General features: G+C 41.0%; 2 protein-coding genes across 3 annotated transcripts in view; both read left to right on the forward strand.

The window, feature by feature from the left end:
- The first annotated feature begins 7,523 nt into the window (after positions 1 to 7,523).
- ARL4A (ARF like GTPase 4A) lies at positions 7,524 to 8,734 on the forward strand. The gene is made up of 2 exons (XM_082752845.1): positions 7,524 to 7,641; positions 7,743 to 8,734. The coding sequence occupies exon 2, from the start codon at positions 7,809 to 7,811 to the stop codon at positions 8,409 to 8,411; it is 603 nt and encodes a 200-aa protein (XP_082608971.1). The 5' UTR covers positions 7,524 to 7,641; positions 7,743 to 7,808; the 3' UTR covers positions 8,412 to 8,734.
- Positions 8,735 to 19,168: 10,434 nt separating this feature from the next.
- Positions 19,169 to 24,244, forward strand: part of LOC309875546 (uncharacterized protein) — a 273,711-nt gene continuing 268,635 nt past the window's right edge. For both annotated transcript variants that reach the window (XR_014317052.1, XR_014317053.1), the window contains exon 1: positions 19,169 to 19,267. The gene's annotated coding sequence lies outside the window, so the exon portion shown is untranslated. The remainder of the gene's footprint in view (positions 19,268 to 24,244) is intronic.

Below are 24,244 nucleotides of genomic sequence, written 5' to 3' on the forward strand. Positions count from 1 at the left end.
GTGCAAATGTATGTTTACAGACATATTTAACTTGCCTAGATTAAGTGTTTTCACTTGTGTTACCCATTAACTAAGAGAGGCACAGATCTGCCTGGTGATGCAGTGAAAGCTTTTGTGCGAATGCCTCACAGCTACATGTATAGCGCTAAAATTAAGTGACCAGGAAAAACCTGTGGCAGGAAATGAAGCAAGCACTCTGGTGGGTCAGGTTAGCGGGCTGCTCATAGAAAGCTGATACGGTCCATTGGGAATCTGAGGTTTACAAAACACCAAGTTGATTAATCTGTTAAAGCATCTATTGTGCTATTTATATTCAGGAACACTTTTAATCCATTAATACATGTATGTCATTAAAGAAATTAGGACTATAGACAGTTATCAGTTTGAAATTCACAATAAATTTTGTCTCCTTTAACAAATTAAAGCCAACAAACACACTGTACCTAGGGAGCCACTTGGTCTTTTTTTTACTTGTCTAAGAAAAAGATGCTTTCAGAATGTCAGAGTAGCTTGACCCCATATATATTTTTCTCTAGATGACCAGGGGTTATTAGGAGCACTAGTAAGCTCCTATCATTAGGAGCACTGGTAAAGCACAAAGCAGGGGTTGGAGAACACAAAACAAATTGTTTTTGCTCTATTTCATTGTCTCAGTTGTGATTTATATTAGCTGTTGCCTCTGAACACCAAGCTTAGGAAGCTGCAACATTATCACTACATTACCTACACCATTACACACTGAAGCAGAAATTTTTTCAAAGCCCTCCTGGGAATTTAGGGGTATCTCCCATAACATTTTATTTCCATACACTGTAATCTCTATGTTGTCTTTTTTTCTATTGCTTCTATGTCTGTTTAGGAGAGATGAGCAACTGAATTTCCACTTCAAGATGTGCACTTAGCTTGATTTCCAGTTATTGCAGGTCAACAACTTGCTTGTTTTCATAGTGGCCCCTGTGCACTGGATTTCCATCTCTGTGTGTCCTTTTGGACATAGGCAGTACCAGAAAGACAAAGTATATCTTTCAAATAAGAAACTGTTGCAAGTGGATGGGTTATTGGGGAATAACTGGCTGAATTTACTGTTTCATGCCACATGCTACCACTGAGTGGTACCTGCCCAAACCATGAGGCTCTGCGTGCCTTTTTGGCTTGATTCCCTACAGAAACAGCCTTATGTAACGGTATACAGCATGTGTGTGTTTGTATGTCTAGTCCCACGTACTTTATGAGAAGTACTAGCTAAACTATGTCTTAACAGAGACATTGATGTCTTAAAGACAGATTTCTACAAACTTTGTGAAAAATTCATAGTTTGCATCCATAAGTGCCCTGTGCTCAAACTGGATAAGAAGCTAGTGAAGCCAGAGGAGCAAAACCCTTTCACAGCATCAGTCTTGAAAAGCCTTGGTCAGAACTCCCATCTCTTTCTCCACTACAGTGAATCAACTGAGATCTAAATTCACAGGAAAATAACCCTGTGGTTTTGCTGTTCAAAGTGTTTGTTTGCCCCATCTTGCATAATTCTGGCAAATCTCACCACCCTTATAAATGTTATATAGTGCTAAATACTCAGAGTTCTTCAGAAAAAGCAAAACTGTAATTGCACTTTGCTGTTTAGCTCTCTTCATTGCTGCTCAGTGCTAGTAACATCACTAAGTTAACAGTAGGATCTGGTTTACTACAGGTATCTCAGGTATTAGTTTGGAGTGGGGGAAATACCTTCATGTATTAAATTTAGCTATACAGGAACAAAATAAAGCAGATACTGCCCTTCTGTCTGAAATTGTAGTACTTTCAATCTGCCTGCAAAAGTGCATCCATTGTATTAAAGCAAATTGATATGTTTAAAAGTTGTGCAACCCTCTTCAAATGAAGCATTGTGAGGAGATGGCAGCTTAGAGCAAAATCTCAATTTGAGAGGATTTAAAACAGAATCACTCTCACATACAAAAAAGCTCTGAAGTGCCCATAGCTTTTATGGAGAGGAAAATATTGAGGGAAAAATAAATCTCTTGGAACCAGTGCTGTAACTGACAATGTTTTCACTCAGTAGCCCCTTGCTGCCAGCAAAAGAGCTTCTTTAACTCAAATCAGTAGTTTTAGGGGGACAAATGGTGTCAGAAACTCAGGGTGAAGGAGTGGAGTGAAGAAACTTGTTGCTGTGGTGAATATAAGCACGGATGTGTCCTATTTGTATAAATGTGCAAGCCAAGGATGTAATGCTCGTATATAATATCACACATAGAACAGTCTTGAATTTCTCATGGTCTCACCTTGTGTACTGAAGGGTTAAGGTAGGAGGTGTTTTTTTTTTAATTTATTAAATAAATGTTTTTGGTGGTGTTTTTGTTGTTGTTTTTTGTTAGAGGCAGCTGCTTTGTGAAGTAGGGGCAAGGAGACTGATAACCGGGGGTAAATGCAACAGTAATGCTTGCTTAAATTACCTCATAACTAGCTGCATGTCTGGGTTTGGATTTTGTCATTATAATCCTTGCATAGTGCAAACACGGAATCTATGCCTAACTGCTAATTATGTGCTGCCATTAAATGAAAAATAAGTATGTTAGAGTTTTGTGAAACAAACCTGTTAAACAGAGATGCTGCTGGGGAAATGGCCATTGTGCTGTGTTCCACCTGACCTCAGGAGGAAAGCACACGACAAATATGCAGCTGTACACATGGAGAGAGGCCAGGAGTTACTCTGTGCTCCACAGACCTGGAGTCTCTGCTGTTAGAGCCATCCTGTCAGACAGTGAAGTAAATAAAATCTACAGAATTTGGAAGATGGCGATTATAACTCAGTCACTGTGAGACAAAACACTTGCTCACGCAGACTATGGGCATTTATGAACTAGTACTGCTGCTTTTTCAACTAGCACACCTAAGGAGCATTCAAGATGCAACTCAGTACAACTGTCAGTATCAAGCACATCTTGTTTGTTAGCCAGCTACATGGCATGATGTTTATTTATGAAAAGGAAAGCAGTAAAATGTAAATGTTAGGCTTCATGTGAAGGTACGTATGAAAGGCGAATAGATTTAATTAACTGGTCTAATCAGAGTGGTAACTTTAACACACAGCAATCCCATCTCCTGCTGCTTGAAGCTTTGTTATTTATTGTGAAGAAATAAATTAGATTTTCTACCACCAACTACTTTTTAATAATCACAGCAAAATAATTCATGCAGCTCGCGAGTTATCATAAAAACATTCAGCAGACAAAGGAAAGATGACAAAAAGCTTCTTTGCTCAAAACATTTTGTATGTCAATTTAAGAGATGGTTTTAAGAGCAAAACTTCACGTCTTGCAATTTGTCAGCAATTTCATTGTTGCTGTTGATTTTCAAGAGGATTCTCAAATTCAAAATAATAAAAGTGCTGGAGTATTTTAGGTGGGAACTTATCTTCTTGCAGAAACAATATCACCTCAAAACAATAGTTTTTAGTTATAATGTTAGATTTAGCATATAATAGAGGAGAAATAGCTTCAATTTTTGAATGTAAACAGCTAAGCTACAATTGTAAAACATTATTTTGCACCCTAGCCTAGGCCTGTCATGTCATTATACTGAAGTGCAATTGATTTTCTTGTATACACATTGAGAAATCTGCTCGGTTTCCACATGGAGCAGTGAGAATTCACTCTGTGAGGCCGTTAACATGTCTCTTTCATGCAGACAGGGGTGTTGGCATCCCATTACTAGATGGCAGCTATAGATAGCCAGCAGCACAGCCCTTGCAATACCATCATTCTAGCAACTTCATTTGTCTGTGTTTTAAAACTAACTCAGCTCCACGAGGCAGATTTCTTCCGCTCATTCCATCTGCATTTGCCTCAGTCCTTTACTGGTCGGTATTTCTGGCTGCATCCTCAGTACATGGGATTTGGGTTGTTTGTCTTACATTTCACTTTTCATTTGATTTGCACGCTATTCATAACATGAAGTATTATTAAAAAAAAAGGTGATTAGCAATTGAACTGGATAATAAATGCCATTCTACTCTACAGAATAATGATATTCACCAAAATAAAAGGAATACTGTGCTTACCTGGCCAATGAAATTCAAGCTCACCAGCATTGCTTTGGGATTAATTTCTCATTTCACATTTAGCTTCGGAGGCCTGGACCTCCCAAATCTGCCCTGAACCAAATTTATCCCTGGACCTATTCCTATATAGGAATAATAATAAAATCCTATTGTACTACTATGAAGAAGCTACATGCTATTCAGATAATGCAACCTTTTCTTGAACACAAAGGCCTGTCCCAGGCTACCTTTTCTTTGTAGAAAATATTTAAAGAAATATACAGACTATGTGTATGAAGCTTATAAAACATATAGGAAATGTATCTAGAAAACAATGTACTGCCATATGCATTGGTAAATTGATATCAAATAAGAGCTTGTTATTCCAGAGAAGCTGTAGGTGTTTTCCTCAGTTAAGGAATGCTGAGCCAGAGAGAACTCAGAGCTGGAGGTAGGAAGTCAGAAAAGTAAGGATGAGTTTGTGAAACAACCCAACATAGAAATTAGGCCTCTCCTTATTTTGCTTACAGGCTTCACATGGTTTGAGCCTTTTTCCCTCCAGTTGCCTCCCACATGGACTTTACAATTATTTTCACCTGTCTTCTAAATAAGAGGCCCCCGTTTAGCTACATACTTGAAAAGGCAGTAAGTGTACTTCTTGCCATACACTTTCTTCTTTCAAAGCTTCTATGGGATAATCAAAGCCTTGCTTCGCCCTTACCTTCAATTATCAGAAGCTGAATGTGTCAGCTTTCTTACCCTCCCACTAATTTAGATACCATTACTCCCTTCCCAGCACCTGGAACACCTGCCCAGTCTTCACGTTTGACTTCTAAAGGAGCATGAAGTGTATGGGAGGAGCTGATCAACTTGGATTGTTATTTAATAGCTGTTTTGCAGGAATGCCTACAGGCATTAATTAAGATCAAGGTGCTAAGCACTGAGAAGACTTACAATGAAGAATAGTCCCTGCCCCAGAGAGTTCATAACTCAGTTTACAGCAAGTTACAACAGGTGGCTAAGATAAATTAAATGTAGGGAGAGGAAAGAAGTAGAACAATCTACTTCTCCTTGTTTTTAGACAGTGTGGATCATTTTCATGTATATATTTATGAATATATATATGCTCATTTGCTGTAGATGTTCATTTCTCTCAAATCTTAATTTATAATTATCTCCCCAATGCCACAAAAGTCCTCTTCCAAAGAAACACGTCATCTTTAAGATGTCAGATATGTTATACTCTAGAAAATCATCAGTTCTTTATCACTCCTCCTTCAAGGTCACTGAAATCTTATTATGTATTGACTTTTTTCAACAAAGCAATAGGTAAAGGCAATCTTTCTGCATTTTATGTTTTAAATTCAAATATCTGTAATAAAGGTAGTAGCTGGCCCATATCTTCCTTGTGGAATTAATTATAAAATAGACAGTTATTATTAGGATGTGTAAAGTGGCTTGGAAGACTGTAATATCTAGTGGGCTTATTTTTCCATTAAAATAAGGAAAACAATTTTATAGGTGGAAACAAAGGTCAATTTCATTTATTTTCAGCCTGTCAAGTTTTATGAATAAATCTATTTTCTGTAGCAATATTCCTTAACGTGGTATTTTTATCTGTTTCTACCAACTTTAAATTACTGAACACTGTTCATGAAATAATTAAGGCTCAGTTCTACTGTTGCTTTTCTATAGCTTTATATGCTATGCACCTCTTTATCCTATGGAAAGGTACAGTAAAATATTGCCAAGTAAGAAGCTGTACTAGTTGGCATTTGGGGTAGTAGCTTACCCCTGTTTTTCCACATAAGTAAAACCACTTTCCTATACAAATAGGCCACTTCCTCCAAGAAGTCATCTGCAAGATCAGGATGTAAATAACTAACAAAGATAAAAGCAGTGGAACATCTATCTCAAGGGTAAGCAAATTAGAAATTTGCTATTTTTAGTAGGATTGTAATGTATATCAAACCACGTATGCCTACAGCACGCAGTGGCATTTCTGTGGCTATACAATTCCCTTTCACTAATACATTTCTTTTTTTATACATCACATTTGTGACTTAAAATAGAAACTGTAGTGTTTTCAAGTAGAAAATAAAATATGTAATTGCCAGAATATTCTTAAAAAGTCATCCCTTTCCAGCAGCCACATGAAGAAATCTAGAAGTGCTCTTGAAAAAAAAAAAATGCAAAGTTAATATAGAAAATATCACTATTTCTCTTACTGGAGCCCAGCAGGTCAAGGGCATAGCTGTGAGGATAGGCTAGTGACCCTCTTCTTTGTACTAATTGTGATACAAAGTAGAAAAAACAAATGCTTGGAACAGTAGCCTTTGGCAGTGCAACAGCTTTAGTTACCAGTCAAATAGATGTTCTCATCAAAAAGAATGGCTTATTTAATTTTTATCTAAATAAGGATTATACATAAACACTTTACTAGTATGCCCTGTTCTGAAGTCAAGGCACCTGATCCTTTTGTATGCTAGAGGCATTTTACGCTGAGCTGGTATAAATCCCACACAGGCATCAGAAAGAAGTAGGCATCTGCATTGCCACAGCTGCATTAAGACCATGTCGGCAAAAGCACTAAGTGAACAGTGATGGGGGAAAAATTAAAATTATGGAGAGATGGCAAGAAAATCTGAGACAAAACACAGCCCCAGGCCTCGTCTGAAACCCTGTCTGCCCTGAAATGGCACCATGCAAAAATGACTTATTAGACGGTTGTAATTAGTCTTGACTTTAGAAGATTTCAAAGCTTTTAAAGCTCATCCAATTAGGCTTGGATAGTGAAACGCAGAACTACTTCACACGGCCTTTTGCTGTGAGGAACCTCCCCTATCACCCACCCCAGCGCCATGTACGCACATCCGCACCCAACGCCCCCCGCACCCTCCCTGGCACCCCAAAATGGCGGCGCCCCCGCTTTAGCGGGACGAGGCGGCACGTCACGTGGTCCCGCCCGCCACGGATAACGTGATCAGAACGGTGCGGGGGGGGGGGAGAGAGGCGGGGCTGCGCGTGCCGCCCGTTGCTAGGCGACGGAGGGCGCCCATGGGCGCGGCTGGTGGGGGGGGCTGACGGAAAGGCTGGGCCCACCGAGGGGCCCCCCGGGGCGGCTGGCAACGCAACGGGCGGCCGGGGAAGGGCGTCGCAGCGCGGCCCCCCCCCCTTCAGTGCCGCGGTGCAGTGCGAGGAGCGTCCCGCGCGCTGTGAGGCGCCGCCGAGCCGCTCCCCAGCCGCGCCTAGAGGGGCGGGGCGCCGTCTAGAGTGACAGCCCCCGTGCCCAATGAGCGCGCGCGCGGCTCAAGTAGGGGCGTGGCTTCAGGGGCCGCAATCCCCCTTCCTCTTCGGCTGAAGGGGACAAAATGGCGTCCGCGATGAGTGGCAGAAGCTGTCGACCAATCGAAGAGGCGAAGCCCGCCTTCCTCCCCGCCCCCGCTGCGCGGCGGGACCAATGAGATGCGCGGGGCGGGGCGAGCGGGGCTAGGCGCGGGCTGGGCGCAGCCCGACCGCCAGAGGCGGTGGCGGCAGCGGGCGGTGCGGGTGGCATGGCGGCTGGCGCTGTGCTTATCTCCCCGCGCTGAGGGCGGCGGGGCCGAGCGGTAGGCGAGGGGCACGGCGGGGGTTGGAGGGCTTGGGGGACTTGAGGGGGGCCCTATAGGGCCGGGCGGGAGTCCAGCTAACGCCGCGTTTGTCGCCGCAGGCTCGGAGTGTAGCGGGGGGCCCCGGCGCTGGTGTGGGCAGGCTGCTGTCATCTCTTGGCCCGGCGATGGGGAATGGACTCTCGGACCAGACGCCGCTGCTGTCCAGCCTGCCGTCCTTCCAGTGCTTCCACATCGTCATCCTGGGGCTGGACTCCGCTGGAAAGACCACGGTGCTCTACCGGCTGCAGTTCAATGAGTTCGTCAACACCGTGCCCACTAAGGGATTTAACACGGAGAAAATCAAAGTGACGCTGGGCAACTCGAAGACGGTCACTTTCCACTTCTGGGATGTGGGCGGCCAGGAGAAACTGAGGCCGCTATGGAAGTCGTACACGAGGTGCACGGATGGCATCGTATTTGTGGTGGACTCTGTCGATGTCGAGAGAATGGAGGAGGCCAAAACGGAACTTCATAAAATCACTAGGATATCGGAAAATCAAGGAGTGCCTGTCCTTATAGTTGCTAACAAGCAGGACTTGAGGAACTCTCTCTCGCTTTCTGAAATCGAGAAGATGTTAGCGATGAGTGAGCTGAGTTCTTCAACCCCCTGGCATTTGCAGCCTACCTGTGCAATCATTGGAGATGGACTCAAAGAGGGACTGGAAAAACTATATGATATGATAATTAAGCGAAGGAAAATGTTGAGGCAGCAGAAAAAGAAGAGATGAGTTCTATTTTGTCCTTTCTCTATTAGAGTAGTTACATGGTCAAAATTTGACATGAGACAGCTTCCAAACCCAGGCCTGCTCGTTTGGATGCCGTTAAGCTTAGTTACGTTAAACAATCAGTTGCACAACCTTGCCTCGTGGAAGGCTGTGCAGTCATGGAACTTATTATTATTTTTTTTTAAATAGTCTCTTCTGACTTTATGGCTCTGCATTATTTCAGAAGCCCGAATAGATGATGTAATACTATCAGGAAATGGATGGATGGGTGGGTATATGTGACATGGATGTCTAAATAGCCAAATAAAACGAGGGTTTTCTGCGTAGTGTTGTATTCATATATTTGAGGGTGCCCTCTGCAAGCAATTTGCATTGAAGGTGTTCTGTGTTTTTAAACTTCTAATGCTCGTATGTGGAGTGTTTAGGTGAACATAATACAGCTTTAAAAACATGTATGAAGTTATTTCAAGAGGCTGTTCTTTATCTAGTTTGGGAATTTCTATGAAAGCTTGGCTACATGTGTATTTTTTTTTTTTTTAAATTTGGCACTTTTTGAAATTGAATCATGTTCAGTTCAAATACTTGAAACGTAAGTGCTGTGGATTTTTCAACTGATTCGAAAGAGTTTTTTTGACAAGTAAAAAATGTAAACAACATGATGGAGCATGGAAAAGTGTTTTCCCAACATATAGCATGTTTTTGGTATGGAAGTTTTTTATTTTTATAGAAGTAGCCATTCATCCTTATACATGCACATTAAATCAGGTTTAAGCTATTACTCAAAATTAGTCATCTGTTTTTGAATGATGAATATTACGTCCTCATACTATCGAATTATAAATAAATTAATTGCAGTAAAAGAGCTATAAAGAACAATTTTGGCTGTTATGGTTCTAACCAATGCAGCATTGTTCGCTCTATTAGTGACTTTTTTGGCAATAAAACTGAAACCGTAATGAAGTAAAGATGGAGTTAAACTTAGCAGAGCACATCTTGTATCTCCCCTAAATGCCCCATTTTATTAAAGTGGTATTGCTATGTCACTTTCAACGTATGCTTTTTTTTTTTTATCGTGACTCTTAAAGTATTTTGTGGTTTGGAATGTAATAATGCTTTACACACTCAAAACGTTTGACACTGCTGGGAGGGGGGGAGTGGGGGAAGAAGATTTTCAAGATGGGCCTGTGTTCTGCTTTAATTATGCTTTAAGCTGTTCTTGTTTACAGAGTGTGCAAACAGTGTTAACTGGGCAGGATAGTGCTTGACAGAAAAGGGAGGGTAGTTTTTCTTACTGGTACAGAGCTTCAAGTGACTCTTTAGACAACTTGCTAGCAATTAAAAGGGCTAAAACAGAGCCTGGACTAACTTTAAGTAGGACTGACTTTAGTGGTGCTGTAAAAATTCATCAGAATGTTAGATTACCTTTAAACTTTCGTTGGAAATACTGAATTAAAAAAAAAAAAAGGCAAAATATATATCCTCCTCTTACTCAACCAGCAAAGTAAATATGTTTTTCTTACCTGCTGCCATGTATCAGGAGGATGACAGCTACAAACCTGAATGTCAATCAATGTAACTTAAATATGTTTAAAAAAAAAAATCAAACTTTTTAACCTGCAGCTGTTCATCCAAGAATTAACCAAAAATGCACTTTAGTGTCTTCAATAACTGAAATGACAGCTGTTTTTTTATGACATCTTGGTCCTTTTTGAATAAACTGAAGTAGCTTCCAGTGGAGCTTTTGTATGTTGGTTATATATGTACCTGCACTGGTGACATTGTAAGTCACTTACTCAAGTAATGTCTATATTTATAGAAATGTGGATGACTTCTTAAACCTCAATAAACAATTCAAAACAAGTCTGCAGAGAGAAGGTGTCTGACTTCTTGCACTGCAGTTGTACGTTCTCTTCAACCTCTGGGCGTGTATTGATTCTCATAAGGATAGAAATATTTCTGTTGAAAACAGAATAATTAGAAGTGTGGTAAGGCTCATAAATGTACCAGTGTTATAAGTTGTAGGTATCTCATTAAAAACTTCAAGTCACAGAAGAAATACTGCAGTGACTTTTTTTTGAAGTGATGAGGTCCTGCATTTTTTGAGAAATCCTTTAAATAGGTGAACCTGTCTTGTGTTATGTGTAATATTTGGTAAATAATGTTGGGCATTTATCACATAAACAGGTTGTACTGAATTTAGTATCTTCAGGCTCAAATATCTGATTACTGAGGAATTTGGGTGTACTTATAAGCCTTAAGTGAATTTCCTCAGATTTTATGGTAGGGAGTAGAATGGGGCAAGAGATATTAAACTTAGTTTTAGGCCTCTAACAAAGACAAGAAAAAAAAAAAAAAAAAAAAAAAAAAACAATTTAGAAACCTACAAATAAAAACTGCTAAATTTGAACCAGAATGCCCAAAATTCTCTTTCCAGAAGATGATATTTTCAGTTCTGTTCATGTAACTGATGGCACATCAAAATGTAGGTTACTAACAGTCAATCCTGAGAAAGATGTTTGTGCTGCCTAGGCCTATGAATCTAGGGCATTACTGGTATCATCTGGCTAACGTTTTCCTTCCTATCATGTGCACAATACTGCTAGGTTAAGGAAGCTGATGTGACAGGCTGGCTCTTTGTACTCAGTAAACAAGCCGTAAAATACAAAGTAATGATTGCTTCATTTCAAGTATTCATTTGAACTACTACTGGGAATAGTTGGAAAGCCATCCCACTCCCAAAAGTCAACCATATTTTGTTCTGCGTATTAAACATGCCAGTGTTTAACTGGTGACAGTCTCCATTAACATGCATAAAAGCTTCAATGAATGGTTTTAAATACAAAGGCAGGACTGATCTGTCTTCCAGCACTGTTCTTTAGGGGAAGAAGTCAGAAGGTGGAGAGCAGTGTTTCTTGAATGACCTGGTTGTTGTATAAAGTTTAACTTGGAGTAGAAAACTTCAAGTGGGGAATGAGTTTCACATTCAAGCTATACCTGTATCTGTACTACAATTGTTTTGCTGGGGTATTACAGTAACTCCTAAGTAATGTATTTGGTTGTAGCTGTACCTCCAAAACTGTTTAGCATTACTTTGTTCATAGCTGACAGCTTTGTCAAAATGGTGATTGCTAAAGAGCACTTGGTATCCCTTGCTGACTGTGTTTCTGCTGGCATAGCTCTGTCAGCCTGGGATTGCTCTCTTCCATCTGAAGAATAGACAAACCGGGCCTAAATTACTGGTATGTGTCAGAAAACCTTCAGAGGAGGTGGATAAACAGGTATAATTTTGTTACAATGATGGAGTTATTATGCAAATTTTTAAATAAATGTTGCCAAATTGGGCTTCAAATGATATTTTGTTCTTCAAGGTGCTGGCTAAGTTAAATTATCTGAAACTGCTTCTGCGTTAAGAAGGCATGGAATTGCATTTAGACTGGTGCAGCACTGTTAGAAACAAACCACACGTCCTTGTTACCTTATTGCTGCTGTTGTAGAATCACAGGTCGTTATGGCACTGCCTCAGCCGTTTATATGTATAAAATCATGTAAAGTTGACCAGGCTTCAGGGTCTGGTCTCTGTTCTCAAGCTGCGTAGCAGTGTATTAACTGCCAACCCTTTCAGCTGAAACTGTTGAGCTGAACTTGTGTTTACATTTGAAAAAAATGGATACTACTTTCCAGTAAGGCGGAGGTTGAAATCTTTCTCCCTCAGCCAGCCCACTGCTCTGTGGGCTGACTTGATGAGATACTCTCTGTGCCCCTGGGTCGCGCGGGACCTGCTGACCTCAGCTGGGGTGGTCACGGAGCTGGTGAGGAGCCGATAGCAGCCTGGTGGTGCTCAGGCTGACAAGCCCTTGTGGACGCCGCCACAAGCTGAAGGCAGCTATCTGTGTCTTGGATCCATTGTTTACAGATAGTGTGGCGTTAATTAGTGGCTGGCTGAAACTTTGTTGACAAGAGAGTGTGATTCTTGGTGTCTGAGAAGGACTTGGATACTGCATTGATACTATAAAGAAAGAATTCGTAAGGGAGAGTGTGGAAAATGCAGGCAGCCCGGATATTCCATATATAGGGCATCAGCTCTAGCGTGCAGTCTGAGTTCAGATTGGTGTGCATGAAGTTTAATACATCTGCTCATAACATTATGTTCCTTTGGCTTGAGAGAGAAATCTAGGAATGACTGGGTGCTTTTTGTATCATTATTGTCATTTCTCTGTCGTGTGACTCATCTTCTGAGAGGGTCACAGCCTACAGCTGTGCTCTGGTAACCAACAACCTCATGTCTTTGAGCCAAAACCACTTCTGTTGCTGCAGGAAGGGATATCTGTGGAGCTGTGAACAGGCAGAGTCTCCTTCATGTTTAGTCTGCGGGATGAGGAAAGCTTTTTTTTTTTTTTTGATTCCTGACTGACCTATGTTTGTGAAGGCTTGTCCCTCTCACAAGGCTTTGCCGGTGGTGGTTATTTTTAGGAGCAGTACAATACTGCAGAACTATGTGGATGAACCATGTGTGTTTTGAAACTGAAGGGAAATACGCAGCCCAGCTTCACAGCGGGGTGATGCATGGGGTTGCCAAATGGCCTCTTGCAGTGATCCCACCTAGCTGAAAAGAAAATCAAGGTGTAATACACAGCTGCTAGCTTGCCCTTCTTTAAAGTGCTAGGTGATCTTAAATCAGCTGTAATGAAGTAAAACTGCAGTTTCAAAGAACTAACTGAAATAATAAAGAAAAAAAAAAGGGAGGGGGGGAGGGGAAGTATCCCAGCAGCAAATTAGACTGGACAATCCTACCTCTCAGCTCCTGTGTCACTGCCCCTTGCTGTGACTGATCCGAGGCACTGCCTGCTCACTGCTCAGCCAAGCTGAGAGCACATTTGCTCACTTTTCGTATGGTGAATTTATACCAGGCCAAGCCCAAAATCTAAGAAGAAAACCTAGGCAGGGAGGCCAGACAATGCTTCCAGACTACGTACCTGCTTGTAAACAGCTCAGGAAGGTAAAAGAAGTTAATCCCTGAGCATCCAAGATTACCCCTTCTTAGTTCCAGCTATATTTACACAGCTGCTCCTCCAGACTAAAGAGTTAGAGATGATTAAATACTGAAAGTCTGGAAAAGAAAGGAGAAGGATGGGTACAATTGTTGGCTGGGGGAGTGTGCAGGGAGAGAGGATCTGAAACTGCTGGACTTCACTAGCTGTTCAAGACTTTGAGCCCTAAGGGAAATAGATACACTTCTAGGCTGCTTAATTGGCTTCAAATCTTCACTCTTATGTGCTGTAGTTTTCCTATTGCTGAAATGAAACAATACCTCATTTAAGAAAGCCACCTAATCGCCGCATTCATCTCTGGTCACGCTGACCCAGAGGAAGGCCCGCGGGGTGTCGAGCCGGCAGGCAGCCGGGGAGGCCAGGCTGGCTGGCACAGTGGCTGCCCTGTCTCAAGGACAAGCAGAAGTCCAGGTCAGGCGAGGTAAGGGTGTAAAGGCTGGTTGTACCTCAGCCACCACACGTGGTCCAGAGCTACCCCTAACTCTGCAATCTTGGCGCTTATCTTCTGTTATCGCTTTATGAATGATTAATTCGTTCGTAAGAATAATTTCCTTAAGAGTGTAGCATTTCCATCCGTTGCTGCATCAACGTCATTGTCCTAAAAGCTTTGGTAGGCTTTGTTGTTGGAACATCTCTGAGTTGGGTGTCATAAGGACTGGTTTGTGAGTCAAAATGGTTGGGAAAGAGTGTTCACCTCTGCTGTGGTGACTTGTTTACCTAAACAGGGTCTTTTAGTAAAGCTGGCCTAATGTGGAGGAAGACACTACAACAGAAGGAAATTTTCTAAAAATATCCTCATTTCTAAAATTAACTGAACCCTGCTGGCCTTCTTACTGCTGGATGCTGTGGAACGCATGGGCTACTAGTGCTCTTTTGACACTGGTTTCATGATGATCTCTAAGGTGCCTTCAGCAGTTTTCAGACCACCAGCATAAGGTCTCCACTGTTTTAAATGGTAATACTGAACTTACATATCCATGATGTACATTTTTATCTGTCCCTCTGAGGTGTTACTGTGGGTCAATCTGGATTCTCAAAGAAAATGTTGATTCTCTGTGAAACATGGATTAATGTAACAATGTCTCTGCAAACACAATTTGTTCCTGCTATATCCCAAGTGGCATAAGTAAAATGGTAATCTGTGGACTATTAGTTGCACTGTTTCCATTGAACTTCATCTAATGAGTTTCTATTTGAATCAGGGATATATGTTTCATTTTTTCTGATTATACTGCATTTGATATAGGAGCTGAATTGTGCTAACCTTGGGACTACTAGCCTCCCTCATTTTAATTAGCTTAGAAAATTGACTTCTACATTTAAAGCCACTGTAATTCAGCTGTAATCACTCATGTTAGGCTGGTGATAAATGGGACTCTCAGCCTGTGCCCACACTGATGCTTTTTGACAGATCTCCTATTGCTGCATCAATGTACTTCCCTCACTTCGTGCTGTAGTAGGACTTGTAGGAACACCAGTATGGTTCAGCAACTGCATTTCTACCACTCTCTTGTGTAATTCACTTATGTACGGTGTTTGCCTATGTGTCTTGCTCTTGCTGTAATCAGGATAGAGGATGCTTGAGAAGATTCTGTACAAAGACTCAGCTGTGTCCTGCAGTTTTAAAAGACACACTTCAGCCTATGTCATTTATTTGTAAAGCCCTGGAGTGAATGCTGGAAGCTGGAGGTCAAGGCTGAAGATAGGTGCCTCCAGCCCAGCCATTGATAGCTCTGGTCATTTTATCCCTGAACTCTCGTTACCTGCATTCAGAGCAAGGATCTTGTGGTTGCTTTCACATTTAGATTCATTCTTAAAACTGCTGTGAGGTACTCAGATATTACAGAGACAGCATAATGGAAAGGAATAGACAGAGTGTAAGAGTAATTTTGATTCTGGATTGGCTTGTAACTTTTATTTGTGGTCAGAAGCCAAGTGTCAGGCCATCATACCATTTCAAAAGTAATATGTTTGTGTGAGAGTTTAAAAACACAAGTTCAACATATCGTGTTATGTTTAACTCCATGAGCTGCAGCTTCACAGAAAACAAAAATATTACTATAGCTGTAAATAATAATTCGTATCATATTATTCAGTAAATAAATATTCATAAAGCAAATCATCCATATCTGATTTTTGTTTGCACTTAACCATAGCTATTAAGCAAATGTAGCCAGAATTATTTGATTTTATATTTGAATTAAATTGGGGTGAATATACAGTCTTCCAGATTGGGCACATGAAGTTTTCAAGTTAAAGTAATTTGCAAAGATCTTGAGTTGAAATAATATATTATCTTAAAATAAGCCTTAATTTGGAGTGGTCAGTAACATAAATGGCTGGTAATTCCTTTGAAAATATAGGTTTATTTTACATGGTATGGTGAGAAATGTATTTTGCAGTGATTACAGACCTTGGGATTCAGAGGGTCTCCTGTTCTCTCTGCCTCTCTTGGCTGTAATGAATCAGTCTGCACAGGATGTGGCTGCTAGCAGATGATAATGCAAAGTGAAGGGCTGGGCCATGAAAAGCCCCAGGGTGGCTCAGCATGGTGCTGAGTTCTCACGAAGAGCTGATTGCTTTCCAAAAATAAGAACAGGAACTAGGGCAGATAATCCATGTAAAATGCACTTTCCACCCTTACACATTCACAACAATTTATTATTTTCAGCATTATGGAGCGTTACATGTTGATTACATACATAATATATCTAGGCACACACACCTACACACATTTCTACGTGTACTCTTGCAAGCCCTGTTTGCAAGAGTTTTTTTAGGATCCTGTTTTGTGGGTGTATTTCTAGAACATGTAAATAGATTCATGTTTTCACATCATTTAAACTCAAATGTGATTGCAAACAAGAAATGTGATTGACAGCACTAGAAATATGGTGGCTTGATTTTTTTTTTTTTTTTTTGCTCTGTTTTAAATCCTTCATTTTATTAGCACAAGGTAATCTGGGCTGTTCACACCATGTATGAACCATGCTGTTGTGGTGGCATTACCATTGCTCAGAGTTCAGGTTGTGTCAGCACTGCTTTTATAAACATAAATCCGTATTTCAGAAGCTTAATAATCTAATAAGCCTTGAAATTTCACACTTGTCTGAAACTTGGCACAGAGTATTAACTTTGCCTTTTACCACATTAAATAAAAATATATATTAGAGGGGAATGTAAATAAATGAAAAATAGGCTTATTGTGTTTGCTGCCTTTTCTCTCTCAGTGTTAATTTTGTTTATTGAAATGAAATGGAGTGAACTCACAGTTCTAAGTGGAAACCTTTGAAATTTTTTTCTTAAGTCAAAAATTGCAGTCATTAGTGTTTGCAAATCAGACCTACACACATCACACAAGCCTGCAGATCTCACATACAGTGACTGAAGCTCCCTCATCTGCGTCAGCACAGCAATTCATATGAAGTAACAGCTGCAGGACTGACTGGGCATACACAGAGAACAGAAGCATGGACGTGTCTTCCTTTGTTGCTTTAATATATAATTTCAAGTCCTGTGATTACCTAAGTACATTTTCTAAACAGTGATGATGTGTAAAGTTAATCAAATGCTGTGCTTCCTCTGTCTTGTGGAAAAGCCCATTTTCAGAAAATTTCCAAGGTTTTTTTTTGTGTGTGTGTGTGTGTGTGTGTTTTGTTGTTGTTGATTTTATTTTATTTTTTTTAAATAAATGTTTGAAAAAAGCTCTAGTGTAAGCCTTGATTTTTGCCTACCCCATCTAGATAACCCATAGATTATAGCGAGGGTCACTAACGGTAGAGCTTGCTTGTGCACTTTTTATAGAGAAAAGCATTTTCTTTTCTTAAAGGTAGCAGTAACACAGGGATCCCGTATTAATAATTGCTTTAGTCTGACCTATATCACTTTTTCCTTGTGCATTCACTTAAGCCTCTGCACAGGGTGCATATAATCTGACAGAATCTGCAATATTTTTTTTTTTTTTTGCAATATTTTTTTTTTTTTTTTGTATTCGTTGTAGCTGTACATATGTGCCTGCACAAAGCAGCTCTTGCACATCCTTACCAAGGAAGGCTGATCTGCTCTGAAGACTAGACATGCTCTTCACTCTTACTATACCCAGCCCATTTTGAAAAGTACACAAAACCCAAATCCCCCCTCCCATCATATATATACATTAATTTTTTTTTTCCTCCATCCCTTTCAAATACCTACTCCCACTTTCAGTGGGAAGGCAATAGTTATATATTTTCTTTTGGAAAATCCATACTTATTTCAAGCACTTTGAGGCAAGTTTAGGGTACCTTTATACTCCACTTACCTTGCTATTTACTTCCCTAAGGAGAGCTTTCCACATACCAAATGGTCTCCCAGAAAGAGTGCTGGGAATTTTCAGTGTAACACAGACACAACAATCAGGATTCATTTAACTAACATCTAAAAATTAGCTATTTAAGCCTGATTTAGGCATCTTTAGATATTTTCACTGCCTATAGAAAGAAAGATGTTTGACTACAGCATGTTTTATCCTAGTTCAGGAGTGGGATCAAAGGCAGATCAAATAAATTCTCTTATGGCTCTATCTGCCCTACAGAAGGCATAAACTGATTAACTCAAATATAGACACCTGCCTTTGACACATCTATATTTATATCCTAAATGATAGCCACTAATACATGCCAGCTACCTTGTTAGAAAATGCAGGTGTCTGCCATCTGAAATCTGTGTCAATCTACAGCAGCTAAGAGCCCGTTGTGGTCCTTCTTAGCAAATTGACCACGGTGCTTCTGGGTGCTGTAAAATCATCATACTGTTCATAGAAAGAAAACATAAGGACTGATATAATAGTATATTTTAAGAAAAAGTGAAGTGGCAGCTTTTATTTGCAGTGCACACTGCATTTCATAGTCTGAAAATTCTCACTAGAAAAAACAGAAAACCAAATTACTTCTTATGGTGTTTTATGGCTCAGTCAAGCCACTTTTGTACGTAAAGGTAGCTTTTTCATTGCATTCAGTGGTATAAGATAAGGCTGTAGAATTGTGCAACAAACCTGCCAGCTATAAAAGCTTTTAGATAGTAAACTTTTTGATTATTTTTTTTTAATGTAAGTAAATCCCCACCTACTAGCTGTTACTGCAATTGAGTCTAGCAACACCTGTGCCTGCTTCCACAGGTGCTGGGGGTTGCAATCGCTTTGAGTGATTATTGAAAGGCTATGAGCAATCGTACTCACAGTGTTTGAGGATGAAAGGAGTTTGCTGAAAGAAAGTTCCCAAGATACTATTTAGGGGTGATCCAAGAAGAGAAACAAGATGTGAGTAAGAAGCAATGTGAGCAGAAGAATTGTAAACAGGCTGGTGGCTTCTAGTTCTCTTTCTGTCTTTGAGTGAGGAACTGATAGTATTTAAGATATCCCTAACTCATGAGAGGGTATGAGAAGAGGTCTTTCCTGTCTCCTCATATTGCAAAAATGGTAAGGACTTAAAGCTTTCTTAAATATCTTTAGCTAAGCTTTGGTTGAAGGAATTGAAAGTCGTTATGGACAATACTCTGACATTGCATGTTGCTGATTTCCTTAGGAAACCAAACTAAAATGCTGGGAGGAGTACTAGAGGAAGGAAGTGGCCTAGAAAGCAAAGGCCTAAGGGTATAGCTCTGGGTTTTGGTGTTTCTGTGAATGAGCTGGTCAGGAATGTTGTGCGCTTCTGTAGTCCTGGGAAAAGCATTAGACTTCAGTTTGTTAAGGTATTTGCTTCTTAAGAAGAAAGTGTGTTGAATTACTGAGTGATCTGCATTCCCTAAATCACCATACTCTCCTGTGAAAACAAAGTAAGTGTATGCCTCCTGAAGGTTTTTTCTGTGATATGAGACCAGCTGCTATGAGTTCGTATCAGTTATCTGTGGTGAGATGATAACTGTATGTATAACCTAAAGCAGATATCATCTACTTCCCTAAACAACCTGTTGACTCTGTTGTATGGATTAGACACTGATTATAAAGACCTATAGGCTGGAACTGAGACTTGCTGAAAAGTCATGTTGTGCCTAGCAGCTTGCTTTCTTTCTTCTGTTGCAGCAGATATGTATAGGAAGTGTTAACCATTGTTTCTCAGGCCTGTGACAGTGGATTCATAAAATATAACATAGTACAGCCATTTAGTAGTACTGGATTTGCTGGCTATCTTAGGCAGAGATGTTACAAGTTTTCTTGTTTCTGTGATAGAAACTTGGTGACTGCTTGCTTTGCTTTTTATATACATAATAATGTTGGTCACTAGGCTATTGTTATATTTCTTGAGCATGCTGTGGTTATTATTACGAAGTATACAGATGTGTGAACAAAGACTTTAAATGTGTGATCTGCTAGAAAGCACAACCATGTTTAGAAGCTGTTCTCAAAAAGAAAAAACAAACATGTTTATAAACACTAGTTGGTAAGTGATGAGTCCTATTTAATTATAGGAACTTTTTATCTGTTTACTGGGTCCTAGTGACTGCCCTCTAATAAACTAATATCAATAAACATGTGACTTCTAGTTTTGTTTGTAAATAATGATAATGCATAGGGTGGTGCACGCGTGTCATTTCTCACACAAGGAGAGCTACAGAGGTAAGTCATCTATCAGCCTCTTCAGCTCGGTGGCTTTCTGCAGTGCCCCTGGACCAAGGCTGGTGCACCAGATTCAGGAGAGCTCTTCATACTCAATGTGCTTAGTCTGCCATGCTGTTGGGCTGCTCTTGTGCAGCGAAGGGCTGTGTGCTGTGGCCTAGAACCCCCTTTTGACAAACATGAGTAGCTGGAGACTGGCTTCCTAGCTCAAAAAAAAAAAAAAAAATCACGTCTCCATGCAATCAAAGGATCTTACAGTGCCAATAGCAGCTTACGGCAAATAGGGATCTAATAGCTGCATTTCTCCACCTCTGTCCCTGAAGCTGTGGTCTTGGGCTCTAGTGGGTTTACATCAGTGTACTGTACAGTGATTACTAAAAGCTTTCTTTGAATCCTCCTGTATTCCAATAGTCTGAATACTGTCTTTCACAGTCTTAAATGTGGAAAACACTGGGGGTATTGCAATAACCTTACTAATTCTTGGTAAGGAATGTAAAACCTGGGTACCTCAACTAACATTTTTACCAGGAAGCTAACAACTAATTTGCTACTGCACTTGGAAAGCCATTTGCTGCATTTCTTTGGACAGTCATTATCGGCACTTAGAGCTAGCCCCTATCTCCAGAGGTAGGAGCTGTCAGTGTTGCTGTCTCTGGGCCTGAGGAGAAATGTCATCCACATCACCCTCTTCTATCTGACCAGCCAGGGGCCATGTCTGACCTCTGAGGGCTTGGCAGGGTCACACTCCTGGTAAAACCTCTCCTGGGGAAAGAGATTCAAGTGCCTTTGACACGGGTTATTGAATAATGGTGAGAGAAGACCGCCACTGTACTCAAAGACCTGGTGGCAGGGGTGGTGGTGATCACTGCCACTGACAGGTGCTGATGCTCTGCTTTCTGTGCACCCCAGTGCTCAGATTCAGTTTGTGACAGTTTTGTGAAATAATCTCTTGCTGAACTGCATGTGGAAAAAGCAATGTGTCTCCTTCTCCTATTTAGGTATTTTCGCTGGTGACTCTCAGGCTGCTAGGTGCTTGGGGATGCTCTCAGTTACAGACAGGCATGTGCTTTCCTCCAGAGAAAAAAGTGTGGAACAGTGACAATGGGTCCATCAGGAAGCTCCCCAGGGTCTGGGGGCTGGAGGTGCAGCTCTGTCTCAGGGCGTCCCAGTGCTGCCAGTGTCAGCAGGCTCTCCTGCCTTCCACTTCTCCCCAGCAACGCTCGAGGTGTACTGGTCAGTCCTATCCCAATGTACCTGGTGTTCAGCTATAGTGCACAGTCCCACAGAACTGTAGCTTGATGAGGTGGCCATGTAGTTCAAAGTCCTCTGCTTCTGCAGAGCAGTCATGCCTCAGGAGGGAGTGGTGGGAGAGCCCTGACCGTGTACTCTGCCCTCAGCAGTACTATCTTGAGCATGGTGACTGTGAGGGGCTGCAACAAGCTGGGGACAGGGCAGATATCTGTGTAATGCTTCTGCCCAGCCTGGGTAGGCATAGCTGGGGACCTGCTCTCAGCAGTATTTGCTCTAGACATGTTTGGAAGTTGTTCTAGACCTAGGAAGTGTTCAAATGGTGACACAGGTGGGGCCCAGCTTGCTTGAGCTTTTATTTTTGAATAATCAGTGGATGCCAAAACATTTCCTTTGAAAGTACTAGGATGAGCCGCCTTTAACCGGTAGGTCCTGTTGCAGCCCATGGCTTCCATGTTGAGTTTTATAGGCTTTAATGTTTAAAACTTGTTTTAAACCTTAGGACAGCTTCCTGGACAGTGAAAAATGTAACAAGGGTTTTCACCCTCCAGTGTCATTAGACATCAATATATTATGCCTGAATTTCTGGGGTACCAGGAAGTGTCAGGTCAATTATAAGTGGTGACTCTGAGTTGGAAAGCATCTGGTGTTACATGCTCCCCTCTTCCTCCCACCCCAATCAACTTGCAAGGACAGAAGGATGGGAAATCTTGATCCTCCTGAAGGCTGGCAAATGGAACCTTGAGGCCTCGTGGTACCTGAGGACAAGAAACAGTTGCTTCTAGAGTGATGTTGTACACTGACAGCTCCTCATGTCATATAGGTCAACTCAGTTTTCACCTAGAGAATTTGGGGTGTGTAGGAGAGCTCATGATGACATAGGTATATGTCACTCTTACTTCCAGTTTCATTATGTGTGTGAACTGTATGTTTGAAAGGAGACATTATTGACTTGACTCAAATGGTGTGTGTTTTCCTTTTAGGAGAACGTGAGTTGTAGCTTCTGTTGGGATATAAATAAAGCCTATAAAGGCTTTATAAGGGCTGGGTTGGCTATTGTCATTCTCTTTGACTATTAGATTAGCAATTAGGTTACTTAATAACATCAAATAACATCAGGGAGGAGGATGCAATTGGTTTGTCCCAGCATAACATCCTTGCCCTTTCCTCCACTCTCCTGCTGGCTGGGCCCCCTGCTGGGCAAGGGGGTTTCAGTGGGTGCCTGATGGGCTGGGATGTGTTTGTGTACAAATAAATGGTGGTAAGGGTGCCACTTACTGCAAGTGAATATGCATGAATTGTTTGGATGCCCTCCCATAGCATGAGGAGGTGCCCTGGCACCTGTTGTTTTGTTGGTCACCTCTAACCCATGGGAGCTGTGACTCATTGCTTAGACCTCTACAGCTCTGGTGACTATCTAAGATGGAGCTTATGCGGGGAGCTCCCTCCTTCATGGTAAACCATTGTCTCACTTCCTGCATGTGGATTTGTTAGGACTTAAAGGGGTGTGTGTGCACTTAAGGAAGTTTCAGCCTCTTCTTTACTCCCTTATAAATTAACGCTGTGTTGTGACAGCTCTGGGAGCTTGGGCTGTCCCTGATGGATGCTACGTGTTCCCTGACCTCTCTGGTAGTGTTGCCAGTCCAGGGGAACTGCCTACAGCACACAGCATCTTTTCTCCCATCATCAACAACCTTTGACGTGGGACTTGTTCCCTTGCATCTCATGATGCTGGGAGGTGTCTCATCGTTCTTTTTGCCATGCTTGCCTCAGACCTGAAAGCTGCAAAAACAGTAGTAATTTATTAATTCTTTATTATAACAACAATCACAACTTGTATTTGTGCATGCTTCCCCTCAACTTTTGTTCAGTCCTTTTGTATATCTGTTCAGGCAAAAATAGATAATGCAGCAGAATGTCATACTCTATCTAATGTGAAAAGTCTTAGCTGGAGGATGTGATCTGGCTTTAAATCTGTCCAATTTTACTCTATTTTTTTCTGGGGGAGGGGTAGTGAAATGACCAAATAAAATCTTGACATGACTGAAAACAAGCCTGATGAGAATAGAATTGTACCAGTTTTTATTGTATTTTATCCTAATTGCTCATCTTATAATATACAGGCAAACATCTTACAGCTTAACTGAGCTATGTTCTACACAGTCTGCTATTGTATTAGGTAATTGATTTACAAAGTGTGACAGAAAAACAATAATTTATCTTCAATAAATTGATTAATAGATGCCATGATCTTGTTATTTGCACATGTAATGTGTAAGCATATCAATAGGATGTTTCTCTATGCACATCACTATAAAGTATTGAACTTACGATAGCATAACACATAGTATATATGAACATCTCTTTATATGAGGAAATTACAAAACTTTGTGAAGCACTGCTACTTTCTTCAAAGCACTTATCTTCCTAAAGCAAAACCTGTTAATAGTAGTAGAACACAGACTGATGTAAATGGAATTTCTAGAAACATTCCTGTTGCTAACTATTACATTTGGATTTATCATGAATTCTTGGTGGGTACTCAGCCCACACTCGGACACTAAAATGATACAGTACCCTCTTTAGGGTTTAGAGACTGCTAAGCTAGACTTCAGATTAGTGGGAGGACCTTGAGGAAAAGCAGGGATAGCTGGAGGAAAGAACGAAGGCCACACTTGCGTAGTTACAGTTTACGTCACTTCGTTAAGTAAACAGGGTGGTTCTGCTAGGCTTTCTGACTTTGTAGTTGTAAAGATACATGCTTCTTGTGTCATGCCAAACCATCCCACTGATAGAGAAGTTAGCTTGTTCTCCTACCTGTCATCTTGCCAAAAAACAATGTGTAGATTATGATGTGGGGATAAGATCAAATATAAGGGATCAGTATTGCCTTTGGGGATATTTCCCTCCTTCCTTCTCGTGGGAGACTTGCCTGCTTGTTGTCCCCA

This window comes from Aythya marila (genome assembly GCF_965140915.1).
Source record: "Aythya marila genome assembly, chromosome: 2".
In the NCBI taxonomy this organism is placed as follows: Eukaryota; Metazoa; Chordata; class Aves; order Anseriformes; family Anatidae; genus Aythya; species Aythya marila.